The sequence below is a fragment of the Notolepis coatsorum genome (assembly GCF_963971535.1).
Source record: "Notolepis coatsorum genome assembly, chromosome: 5".
NCBI classification, from domain to species: Eukaryota; Metazoa; Chordata; class Actinopteri; order Aulopiformes; family Paralepididae; genus Notolepis; species Notolepis coatsorum.
In genome coordinates, this window is record NC_140169.1 from 187,941,906 (window position 1) to 187,954,501 (window position 12,596).

Sequence of the window (12,596 nt, forward strand, 5' to 3'; positions counted from 1 at the left end):
AAGTTCATACGATGTCGTCGTCTGAGAAAAACCGATTCTCAAAGTGAACGTTGGATTATTATCATTATTTCTAGAAGATGTTTCTGATGTTGAATAGTGATTTTGACATCGGTTACCATGGCAGCGACTGAAGCTTCGAAGCATTCGGGTCAGCCCTATTCTGTTCTGTTTCTTAACTTATAAGTCAAAATGACAATCGATTTTTCAGTCAATGTTTACAAACATTAAAAGTGGTTTAAAAATATATATTAATAATAATAAATTAATAATTAAAAAGAAAACTGACAGCATCCAAATGCATTAAATATTTAGGTTTAATTGGCACGTACAGTCTAGCCTTTTATCACACGTGCACTGCTTACTCAATCAATCAATCATTTGAATGAGAAAACCTCTCCAATCCCCTTGTTTGCGTTTTTGTCAGTGGTGTCAGTTGTGTTCGTCAGTGGTGGGTCTCAGATTGGGACAGATTGGGACACACTCACAACAAGCAGTTTGCTGTTTCTGTCTCTCTCTCTGTGTGTGTGTGTGTGTGTGTGTGTGTGTGTGTGTGTGTGTGTGTGTGTGTGTGTGTGTGTGTGTGTGTGTGTGTGTGTGTGCGGCTCAAGGATCGGACTCAACGCCCACGAGAAGTGGCACCAGCGGCAGCGTCGCTAAACCTCCCCCCCATCCCTGGAGCAAGCGGCATCATCGAGCACGATGGACAGCTAAGAGAGTGTGCGTGCGTGCGTGCGTGTGTGTGCGTGCGTAGGCAATAGGCATGAGAGTCAGGAAGTGATGGTGTCACTCACTGTAACTGAGGGGTACAATTCCCTGACTGTATTAATAAGTATGGTATCATTAAACCACTACTGTCTTATGTACATTACTACTGGCCATACAGTACACAGGTATATGATGAGAACACCTCCACAATGATACGGTTCCACACAAAACTGGGTTTACGAATATTTATTAGCAGCAATAATAGTACATAATATACTTTACTTTGGATGCGCTTATAAGGCAAAGGAATGTGCGTAGGCAAATCAATAACGTATGTCCATTCACATATTACGCAGGAGATAATAATACAACCTGAATCTTAGGAATTATATCTATGGTACACTGGTAGGCAGCGGGAGATACTATTAGGGTTCCCACCGGTTGTAAGCCAGCAGGGGGAGGAAATGTTCGAATGCAAAGTCTGGATCAACGGGGACTCAATAAGCTCCTGCTATGGGAGGCGGTATATTACTCCCTGATCGGCAGACGAAAAGCAGCAGCTGTAATCCAGTATGCGTGCAGCATAGGTGAAAGCCGGCCAGCCTCTCCAAGAGACGGGCTCGAGTGATGTTCCTCACGTCACGGGTAAATCCCACACAGTAGTGGGGTGTAGACGATTCTTCTCCGCTCCAACAGCCTGGTCCAAAGCAATATAATAATAATCCAGCCGGAAAGGGGCTCTGCATTCACCGGTGTAGATTCTCCGGTGCGCGGTACTTCACATTAACTAGGTAGAACTTGACGTTATTCCACTAAGCTCTGACACTTTACTATCCTATTCGCACGCGGTTATAAGTGCTCTATTTAGATGCACGGTTGCTCACTTCACTTGGTCGTTGACTCGTGATGAAGGCTTTACTAGTAAGGAGCGAACGATACGTTGAACGAACGTATTAGGATAAGACAAGACTACTGCTGTATCCTGGTCTCAATGCTCTATTTGGGGCCAAACGGGCCCTACTTCACCGCACGTTGTATCGTAGGTGAGGCTTCACTTGGTAACTCGAACTAAGACTAAGTGCTTCTGTATTCACCTGCGCCGTATTTATACGTATGGTGAATAATCTAGTGCCAACCTTATTTCTGTCTCGTATTCCTGGGCAAAGCCGGGCATGTACAGACATGTCTTGACGGTGGCTTTGAACTCGGCATTGGGGGTATGGCCGTTGGCGCCTAGGGGATCGCTTCCAATAGGAGAACGAAATATTATGGTCTGTACTAGGTTAAAGGGATATATGTACAAAGAATACACAAGGGATGTCAGACGATATACAAATCCTATGCAATATATATCAATCAATAAATACATATATTCGGTTTAATCTGACCCTTTGTAACACTCACTCTTTCTCCAGGTCGGCCACCACGCTGTTAACATGGTCTACGTCAGTCTGAAGAGGGTAAAAAAGAAAAAGACAAACACACACACACCTTTTAGCATCCAGCATTCAACAGACATGGGAATGAGCCGCGCTCTGTGACTTCCAGCTCACCTCTCCTACGTAGACGATAATGACACAGTCGAGTTTCTCCTCCGCAGACAGCTTGTCAATGAGCGAGTGCAGCGTCTCAGACAGGTACGACTTCACCTTCCTCTTCACCGTGGGGATCCCCATCACCATGGAGACTAGGGGTGGGGGCAGAGCAGAGGGGGACTTGATTTATCAGCTCGTCTCCGATCGCCGCCTCGTGGGAATAGTTATTATGACTTTGTTTCATGTATACAGTAAGTAAAAACAATGATCATGAATGAATTTTTGGGGTATTTTTTGTATCTGATCTTTTTCTTTTTACTCGTGACGTTTCTTTTTCAGGCAGTTCCCGTGAAAGTGAACAAGGAGAGAGAGAAATTGGTAGAAGAATAGAGGGAGAGAGCAATAGAGAGAGAAATGAGTAGAAGAGAAGAGAGAGAGAGCGATAGAGAGAAATAGGTAGAAGAGAGATAGAGAGAAATGGGTAGGAGAGAAAGAGAGAGAGAAATGGGCAGAAGAGCGAGCGAGCGAGAGAGAGATGAGTAGAAGAGAGAGAGAAATGGACAGAAGAAGAGGTGTGTGGGAGTGAAACAGAGAAACCAGCCACTATAGTAACTATAGAAGAGACTATAGTAACATGATCACACATACAGCTGGGTATCATTTGTACATTTGCATTACCACTTTGAGTGCCAGCAGGGGGCGCACAATTTAGCGCTTGAGTGCCAACGCTCTATTCAATGAGAGGGCGAGCACATTTGCGAACGCATAAACTATATCTTAAAGTATGGCTATGTGTCTAAAACGCCCGTCGCTTATCAATGACTTGCTTGCAGTCAACATTGTCAAAACGGATTGTTTTTTCATCGGTACATTTTCGTTTTATACCATTTTGAAAAACGCTCGTTTTTGGAAATTTCCTGAAAAAGTGATTCTGCAGGAATCGCCCTTTACTGGAATACACAAAAAACTGTGTCATTTTTCGGCCTATTTATGAATCGTTTTCAAATAAACGCTAGATTATCGATAGTATGTGTACTTATGCACGCTAGAGAAGCGGGCTGAAAAATAGATTATCTTATTTCCTGATCAGCACACACACACATACATACGGGACACGTTGATATATCCGTGAAAAAAGCTCTGATTATCCCAAGACTGGTAAAATAGATTCCTTACCTCAGATCAGATGTTCTCCAAAAAGATTATTCCAATTCCTGATCGCCATTCCAAATATCGATCGCGTTTATTGATCCAACGCTGGGTGCTTGAAACACATATTCCACGCTGTTCTGAGGGACCACAAAGACTGCAATTGGCTCGGATTACATGCCTGACAAGTAAAATGTGGATTCCGGTTTTCTTTTCCCCATGCGTTTTCATTCAGTCCAATCCAAAGGGTGCATTACCATCCGGGAGACGATAGGGGGAGGTAACGTCAGTGGTAACGTGAGGCTAGATTGATGAAAAATGAAATCGCTAATAAAAAAAATTACGATTAATAACGAGATTTCTCGTCGTTGGCACTGAACGGTTGGCATGAAATAACGAGAATTCTCATCGTTGGCACTCAAAGTGTTAACAATACTGATAACAATACTGAATTTCCCCAAGGGGATCAATAAAGGACTTATTTTATCTTATACCAATCCTGATACTGGTGCCTTGCATTCAATAGTGATACCATAACAGTTTTACTTCCGATATTTCTTGAATGGTGCACTGTAGGTACTAAATAAAGAGCTTTGTGTCAATCAAGTTATCTCGGACACAATAACACTGGTAGCGATCGGCTGTGGAATTGGAGAATTTAAGTATTGAAAACTGGTATCTGTTTCTCTGTGAATTTCAGTGGACACCTGTACACCAACTTGTAGATTAGACATGTCACCTTTTTTTCTCTATTTCATATTAGCGTTAGATGAAACATAGATATATATTTCATATAGTATGATATTCATCACTGTGTGGTGCTGTAGTCGTCAACATTCCCCCTCAAATGAGGTCTTAACTGATCTTAAAGGGGAACTATCTTATAAATGGCCTTTTTCAGTGTTTAGCATTGTTTCCTAGCTATGTGGACTTATATTAATATGATCTATGTCTCTAATTCTCATATTGGCGCATTCTTCCAATTCTCCTCTGACAATATTCACCCTCACTGAACTGAGTCATCTGAAAATGTGATGATTTGTGATGTCAGAAAGACACCGCTGCATGTTAATGTTCAGGCGAAGCAGAACCATTACCATTGTGGTTGGAGCCCAGGCTCAAAACGGCTTAAGATCTTGAGGTAGAAAAATGCTGTTTTTGAGGACTTGATTAGAAATACAAAACAATGAATTAAAAAAAAAAAAAAAATTACAGAGGTGTTCCATAAACTCACAGGAATTGTGTAAAAGTGCCCAAATAGTGAAAGACATAGTAAAATAGTTCCCCTTTAATAAGAATAGGAGAAAAGACACAGGTGTATGTTTTATGTATGATGATGTGTATATAATATATATGTAAATGTAATATACTCTAACCAGAAGAGCTTGCTGACGCCACTTATACCGACTACACCACAAGGGTGGAATGATTAGATCTAGTACAACAGGGGTACGGCTCATTGTGAGACACAACATGTTCATTACTGCGTAACATCGGGACCTTCTGCACAAGAGCCTCTCCAACAACCAACGTCAACAAACATCATGTAGAGAACAAACAAGAGCTAACAGCTGGGAGGAAAATCCCCCCCCCCCCCAGTGAGAACCGACATGGACGATGATGATGTCTCTGAGCTGGTCAATGAGGGCACATGTGAAGTTCATTACACCCCTTCCTGACAGGCAGCGACGCGAGCGAGCGTGATTGCGAAAATGATTAAAATGTATTCGTTTCAATCAGACTATCCTGACCTGCCGCGAGCGACAGCGAACTGAGCAGCGATGTCGTCCACCCCTCAGATATTCGCTCGCTGTGTCTCTAGTTGAGCGATTACGCGGCCGAGTCCCGCCCCTAAACACTTTTTATTGGTCAAGAATCGCAGGCTGCTTTGCCCCCCCCACGTGTGCTTCCAGGTAACACACACACAGACACACTCGGACACGCGCCGCCTCATATCAGGACAGTGTCGCGCGCGATTTCGTCTCCAGTTCGCTCGCTCGCTCCCTGTCAGGAACCAGTGTTATGAGGTCAACGTGGAGGGGACAAATAACGAGGAGAGGAGAGGGGAAGAGGGGAGGGGGAGGGAGAGGATGGGGGAGGGAGAGAGAGCTGCCATTGTTATCGGCCCTATCAGTCCTATTGTAAAGGAACTGGGTCTGTACTAGAGTGTATTGTCTTGAATGGGGAGATTGAAAACACTGCTGCTCCAGACATATCACTCCCATCTGACCCACTGGAAGACAAGGATCACTTTCACTGGGAAAAGAGAAGAGAGAGAGAGAGAAAGAGAGTGTGTGTTTGAGTATGTGTGTGTGCGTAAAATAGAAAGATTGTGAGGTTGTGTGTGTGTGTGTGTGTGTGTGTGTGTGTGTGTGTGTGTGTGTGTGTGTGTGTGTGTGTGTGTGTGTGTGTGTGTGTGTGTGTGTGTGTGTGTGTGTGTGTGCGTGTGTGTGTGTGTGTGTGTAAAATAGAAGGACATTGTGAGAGAGTGTGAGGTTGTAAGTTTAAGTGAGTTCCAGGAGGCCGTTATCAGACACGGAATCTCAGCGTTTTCTCTCCGGTCAGGGGGTAAAAAAAACATGTTGGGAAGACAGCGTTACTAGTTAATTTGAATGTCTCTGCTGTTTTACAGGCCTCCTCTCCTCTCTGTCCTCTCTGCTGTTTGTTACAGGCCTCCTCTCCTCTGTCCTCTCTGCTGTTTGTTACAGGCCTCCTCTCTCCTGTCCTCTCTGCTGTTTGTTACAGGCCTCCTCTCCTCTGTCCTCTCTGCTGTTTGTTACAGGCCTCCTCTCCTCTGTTCTCTCTGCTGTTTGTTACAGGCCTCCTCTCCTCTGTCCTCTCTGCTGTTTGTTACAGGCCTCCTCTCTCCTGTCCTCTCTGCTGTTTGTTACAGGCCTCCTCCTCTCCTGTCCTCTCTGCTGTTTGTTACAGGCCTCCTCTCCTCTGTCCTCTCTGCTGTTTGTTACAGGCCTCCTCCTCTCCTCTCTGTCCTCTCTGCTGTTTGTTACAGGCCTCCTCCTCTCCTCTGTCCTCTCTGCTGTTTGTTACAGGCCTCCTCCTCTCCTCTGTCCTCTCTGCTGTTTGTTACAGGCCTCCTCCTCTCCTCTCTGTCCTCTCTGCTGTTTGTTACAGGCCTCCTCCTCTCCTGTCCTCTCTGCTGTTTGTTACAGGCCTCCTCTCCTCTGTCCTCTCTGCTGTTTGTTACAGGCCTCCTCCTCTCCTGTTCTCTCTGCTGTTTGTTACAGGCCTCCTCTCCTGTCCTCTCTGCTGTTTGTTACAGGCCTCCTCTCCTCTGTCCTCTCTGCTGTTTGTTACAGGCCTCCTCTCCTGTCCTCTCTGCTGTTTGTTACAGGCCTCCTCTCCTCTGTCCTCTCTGCTGTTTGTTACAGGCCTCCTCTCCTCTGTCCTCTCTGCTGTTTGTTACAGGCCTCCTCCTCTCCTCTCCGTCCTCTCTGCTGTTTGTTACAGGCCTCCTCCTCTCCTCTCCTCTCTGCTGTTTGTTACAGGCCTCCTCTCCTCTGTCCTCTCTGCTGTTTGTTACAGGCCTCCTCCTCTCCTGTCCTCTCTGCTGTTTGTTACAGGCCTCCTCTCCTCTGTCCTCTCTGCTGTTTGTTACAGGCCTCCTCCTCTCCTGTCCTCTCTGCTGTTTGTTACAGGCCTCCTCTCCTCTGTCCTCTCTGCTGTTTGTTACAGGCCTCCTCTCCTCTCCTCTCTGCTGTTTGTTACAGGCCTCCTCCTCTCTGTCCTCTCTGCTGTTTGTTACAGGCCTCCTCCTCTCCTCTCCTCTCTGCTGTTTGTTACAGGCCTCCTCCTCCTGTCCTCTCTGCTGTTTGTTACAGGCCTCCTCCTCTCCTCTGTCCTCTCTGCTGTTTGTTACAGGCCTCCTCCTCTCCTCTGTCCTCTCTGCTGTTTGTTACAGGCCTCCTCCTCTCCTCTGTCCTCTCTGCTGTTTGTTACAGGCCTCCTCTCCTCTGTCCTCTCTGCTGTTTGTTACAGGCCTCCTCCTCTCCTGTCCTCTCTGCTGTTTGTTACAGGCCTCCTCTCCTCTGTCCTCTCTGTTGTTTGTTACAGGCCTCCTCTCCTGTCCTCTCTGCTGTTTGTTACAGGCCTCCTCTCCTCTGTCCTCTCTGCTGTTTGTTACAGGCCTCCTCTCCTCTCCTGTCCTCTCTGCTGTTTGTTACAGGCCTCCTCCTCTCCTGTCCTCTCTGCTGTTTGTTACAGGCCTCCTCTCTGTCCTCTCTGCTGTTTGTTACAGGCCTCCTCTCCTGTCCTCTCTGCTGTTTGTTACAGGCCTCCTCCTCTCCTCTGTCCTCTCTGCTGTTTGTTACAGGCCTCCTCTCCTCTCCTCTGTCCTCTCTGCTGTTTGTTACAGGCCTCCTCTCCTCTCTCTCCTCTCTGCTGTTTGTTACAGGCCTCCTCTCCTCTCCGTCCTCTCTGCTGTTTGTTACAGGCCTCCTCTCCTCTCTGTCCTCTCTGCTGTTTGTTACAGGCCTCCTCTCCTCTGTCCTCTCTGCTGTTTGTTACAGGCCTCCTCTCCTCCTCTCCTCTCTGCTGTTTGTTACAGGCCTCCTCTCCTCTGTCCTCTCTGCTGTTTGTTACAGGCCTCCTCCTCTCCTGTCCTCTCTGCTGTTTGTTACAGGCCTCCTCTCCTCTCCTGTCCTCTCTGCTGTTTGTTACAGGCCTCCTCTCCTCTGTCCTCTCTGCTGTTTGTTACAGGCCTCCTCCTCTCCTCTCTGTCCTCTCTGCTGTTTGTTACAGGCCTCCTCCTCTACTCCTCTCCTCTCTGCTGTTTGTTACAGGCCTCCTCTCCTCTGTCCTCTCTGCTGTTTGTTACAGGCATCCTCTCCTCTGTCCTCTCTGCTGTTTGTTACAGGCCTCCTCTCCTCTCCTCTCTGCTGTTTGTTACAGGCCTCCTCCTCTCCTCTGTCCTCTCTGCTGTTTGTTACAGGCCTCCTCCTCTCTCCTGTCCTCTCTGCTGTTTGTTACAGGCCTCCTCTCCTCTCTGTCCTCTCTGCTGTTTGTTACAGGCCTCCTCTCTGTCCTCTCTGCTGTTTGTTACAGGCCTCCTCCTCTCCTCTCTGCTGTTTGTTACAGGCCTCCTCTCCTCTGTCCTCTCTGCTGTTTGTTACAGGCCTCCTCCTCTCCTCTGTCCTCTCTGCTGTTTGTTACAGGCCTCCTCCTCTCCTCTGTCCTCTCTGCTGTTTGTTACAGGCCTCCTCTCCTCTGTCCTCTCTGCTGTTTGTTACAGGCCTCCTCTCCTGTCCTCTCTGCTGTTTGTTACAGGCCTCCTCCTCTCCTCTGTCCTCTCTGCTGTTTGTTACAGGCCTCCTCCTCTCCTCTCCTCTCTGCTGTTTGTTACAGGCCTCCTCTCCTCTCTGTCCTCTCTGCTGTTTGTTACAGGCCTCCTCTCCTCTGTCCTCTCTGCTGTTTGTTACAGGCCTCCTCTCCTCTCCTCTCTGCTGTTTGTTACAGGCCTCCTCTCCTCTCTCTCCTCTCTGCTGTTTGTTACAGGCCTCCTCTCCTCTCCGTCCTCTCTGCTGTTTGTTACAGGCCTCCTCTCCTCTCTGTCCTCTCTGCTGTTTGTTACAGGCCTCCTCTCCTCTGTCCTCTCTGCTGTTTGTTACAGGCCTCCTCTCCTCCTCTCCTCTCTGCTGTTTGTTACAGGCCTCCTCTCCTCTGTCCTCTCTGCTGTTTGTTACAGGCCTCCTCCTCTCCTGTCCTCTCTGCTGTTTGTTACAGGCCTCCTCTCCTCTCCTGTCCTCTCTGCTGTTTGTTACAGGCCTCCTCTCCTCTGTCCTCTCTGCTGTTTGTTACAGGCCTCCTCCTCTCCTCTCTGTCCTCTCTGCTGTTTGTTACAGGCCTCCTCCTCTCCTCCTCTCCTCTCTGCTGTTTGTTACAGGCCTCCTCTCCTCTGTCCTCTCTGCTGTTTGTTACAGGCATCCTCTCCTCTGTCCTCTCTGCTGTTTGTTACAGGCCTCCTCTCCTCTCCTCTCTGCTGTTTGTTACAGGCCTCCTCCTCTCCTCTGTCCTCTCTGCTGTTTGTTACAGGCCTCCTCCTCTCTCCTGTCCTCTCTGCTGTTTGTTACAGGCCTCCTCTCCTCTCTGTCCTCTCTGCTGTTTGTTACAGGCCTCCTCTCTGTCCTCTCTGCTGTTTGTTACAGGCCTCCTCCTCTCCTCTCTGCTGTTTGTTACAGGCCTCCTCTCCTCTGTCCTCTCTGCTGTTTGTTACAGGCCTCCTCCTCTCCTCTGTCCTCTCTGCTGTTTGTTACAGGCCTCCTCCTCTCCTCTGTCCTCTCTGCTGTTTGTTACAGGCCTCCTCTCCTCTGTCCTCTCTGCTGTTTGTTACAGGCCTCCTCTCCTGTCCTCTCTGCTGTTTGTTACAGGCCTCCTCCTCTCCTCTGTCCTCTCTGCTGTTTGTTACAGGCCTCCTCCTCTCCTCTCCTCTCTGCTGTTTGTTACAGGCCTCCTCTCCTCTCTGTCCTCTCTGCTGTTTGTTACAGGCCTCCTCTCCTCTGTCCTCTCTGCTGTTTGTTACAGGCCTCCTCTCCTCTCCTCTCTGCTGTTTGTTACAGGCCTCCTCCTCTCCTCCTCTCCTCTCTGCTGTTTGTTACAGGCCTCCTCCTCTCCTCCTCTCCTCTCTGCTGTTTGTTACAGGCCTCCTCTCCTCTGTCCTCTCTGCTGTTTGTTACAGGCCTCCTCTCTCCTGTCCTCTCTGCTGTTTGTTACAGGCCTCCTCTCTCCTGTCCTCTCTGCTGTTTGTTACAGGCCTCCTCTCCTCTGTCCTCTCTGCTGTTTGTTACAGGCCTCCTCTCCTCCTCTCCTCTCTGCTGTTTGTTACAGGCCTCCTCTCTCCTGTCCTCTCTGCTGTTTGTTACAGGCCTCCTCCTCTCCTGTCCTCTCTGCTGTTTGTTACAGGCCTCCTCCTCTCCTCTGTCCTCTCTGCTGTTTGTTACAGGCCTCCTCTCCTGTCCTCTCTGCTGTTTGTTACAGGCCTCCTCCTCTCCTGTCCTCTCTGCTGTTTGTTACAGGCCTCCTCCTCTCCTCTGTCCTCTCTGCTGTTTGTTACAGGCCTCCTCTCCTTGGTCCTCTCTGCTGTTTGTTACAGGCCTCCTCCTCTCCTCTGTCCTCTCTGCTGTTTGTTACAGGCCTCCTCTCCTCTGTCCTCTCTGCTGTTTGTTACAGGCCTCCTCCTCTCCTCTGTCCTCTCTGCTGTTTGTTACAGGCCTCCTCCTCTCCTCTCCTCTCTGCTGTTTGTTACAGGCCTCCTCTCCTCTGTCCTCTCTGCTGTTTGTTACAGGCCTCCTCCTCTCCTCTGTCCTCTCTGCTGTTTGTTACAGGCCTCCTCCTCTCCTCTCCTCTCTGCTGTTTGTTACAGGCCTCCTCTCCTCTGTCCTCTCTGCTGTTTGTTACAGGCCTCCTCCTCTCCTGTCCTCTCTGCTGTTTGTTACAGGCCTCCTCTCCTCTGTCCTCTCTGCTGTTTGTTACAGGCCTCCTCCTCTCCTCTGTCCTCTCTGCTGTTTGTTACAGGCCTCCTCTCCTCTGTCCTCTCTGCTGTTTGTTACAGGCCTCCTCCTCTCCTGTCCTCTCTGCTGTTTGTTACAGGCCTCCTCTCCTCTGTCCTCTCTGCTGTTTGTTACAGGCCTCCTCTCCTCTGTCCTCTCTGCTGTTTGTTACAGGCCTCCTCCTCTCCTCTCCTCTCTGCTGTTTGTTACAGGCCTCCTCTCCTCTGTCCTCTCTGCTGTTTGTTACAGGCCTCCTCCTCTCCTCTGTCCTCTCTGCTGTTTGTTACAGGCCTCCTCCTCTCTGTCCTCTCTGCTGTTTGTTACAGGCCTCCTCTCCTCTGTTCTCTCTGCTGTTTGTTACAGGCCTCCTCCTCTCCTCTGTCCTCTCTGCTGTTTGTTACAGGCCTCCTCTCCTCTGTCCTCTCTGCTGTTTGTTACAGGCCTCCTCTCCTCTGTCCTCTCTGCTGTTTGTTACAGGCCTCCTCCTCTCCTGTCCTCTCTGCTGTTTGTTACAGGCCTCCTCCTCTCCTGTCCTCTCTGCTGTTTGTTACAGGCCTCCTCTCCTCTGTCCTCTCTGCTGTTTGTTACAGGCCTCCTCTCCTCTCCTCTCTGCTGTTTGTTACAGGCCTCCTCCTCTCCTCCTCTCCTCTCTGCTGTTTGTTACAGGCCTCCTCTCCTCTCCTCTCTGCTGTTTGTTACAGGCCTCCTCTCCTCTGTCCTCTCTGCTGTTTGTTACAGGCCTCCTCTCCTCTCCTCTCTGCTGTTTGTTACAGGCCTCCTCTCCTCTGTCCTCTCTGCTGTTTGTTACAGGCCTCCTCTCCTCTCCTCTCTGCTGTTTGTTACAGGCCTCCTCTCCTCTGTCCTCTCTGCTGTTTGTTACAGGCCTCCTCCTCTCCTCTCCTCTCTGCTGTTTGTTACAGGCCTCCTCCTCTCCTCCTCTCCTCTCTGCTGTTTGTTACAGGCCTCCTCTCCTCTCCTCTCTGCTGTTTGTTACAGGCCTCCTCTCCTCTGTCCTCTCTGCTGTTTGTTACAGGCCTCCTCCTCTCCTCTCCTCTCTGCTGTTTGTTACAGGCCTCCTCTCCTCTCTGTCCTCTCTGCTGTTTGTTACAGGCCTCCTCTCCTCTGTCCTCTCTGCTGTTTGTTACAGGCCTCCTCTCCTCTCCTCTCTGCTGTTTGTTACAGGCCTCCTCCTCTCTGTCCTCTCTGCTGTTTGTTACAGGCCTCCTCTCCCGTCCTCTCTGCTGTTTGTTACAGGCCTCCTCCTCTCCTCTGTCCTCTCTGCTGTTTGTTACAGGCCTCCTCTCCCGTCCTCTCTGCTGTTTGTTACAGGCCTCCTCCTCTCCTCTGTCCTCTCTGCTGTTTGTTACAGGCCTCCTCCTCTCCTCCTGTCCTCTCTGCTGTTTGTTACAGGCCTCCTCCTCTCCTCTGTCCTCTCTGCTGTTTGTTACAGGCCTCCTCCTCTCCTCTGTCCTCTCTGCTGTTTGTTACAGGCCTCCTCCTCTCCCGTCCTCTCTGCTGTTTGTTACAGGCCTCCTCCTCTCCTCTGTCCTCTCTGCTGTTTGTTACAGGCCTCCTCCTCTCCTCTGTCCTCTCTGCTGTTTGTTACAGGCCTCCTCCTCTCCCGTCCTCTCTGCTGTTTGTTACAGGCCTCCTCTCCTCTGTTCTCTCTGCTGTTTGTTACAGGCCTCCTCTCCTGTCCTCTCTG

The 12,596-nt window shown here is 49.3% G+C and overlaps 1 protein-coding gene across 1 annotated transcript in view; it reads right to left on the reverse strand.

Annotated features, from left to right (window-relative positions):
* The window catches only part of mgat4a (alpha-1,3-mannosyl-glycoprotein 4-beta-N-acetylglucosaminyltransferase A), a 123,570-nt gene that overhangs the window by 33,857 nt on the left and 77,117 nt on the right, over nucleotides 1-12,596 (reverse strand). Inside the window, exons 4-5 of the mRNA XM_084315020.1 lie at nucleotides 2,259-2,392; nucleotides 2,110-2,156 (exon numbers count right to left, since the gene is read on the reverse strand). Of these exons, the coding sequence (XP_084171146.1) occupies nucleotides 2,110-2,156; nucleotides 2,259-2,392 (181 nt within the window). The remainder of the gene's footprint in view (nucleotides 1-2,109; nucleotides 2,157-2,258; nucleotides 2,393-12,596) is intronic.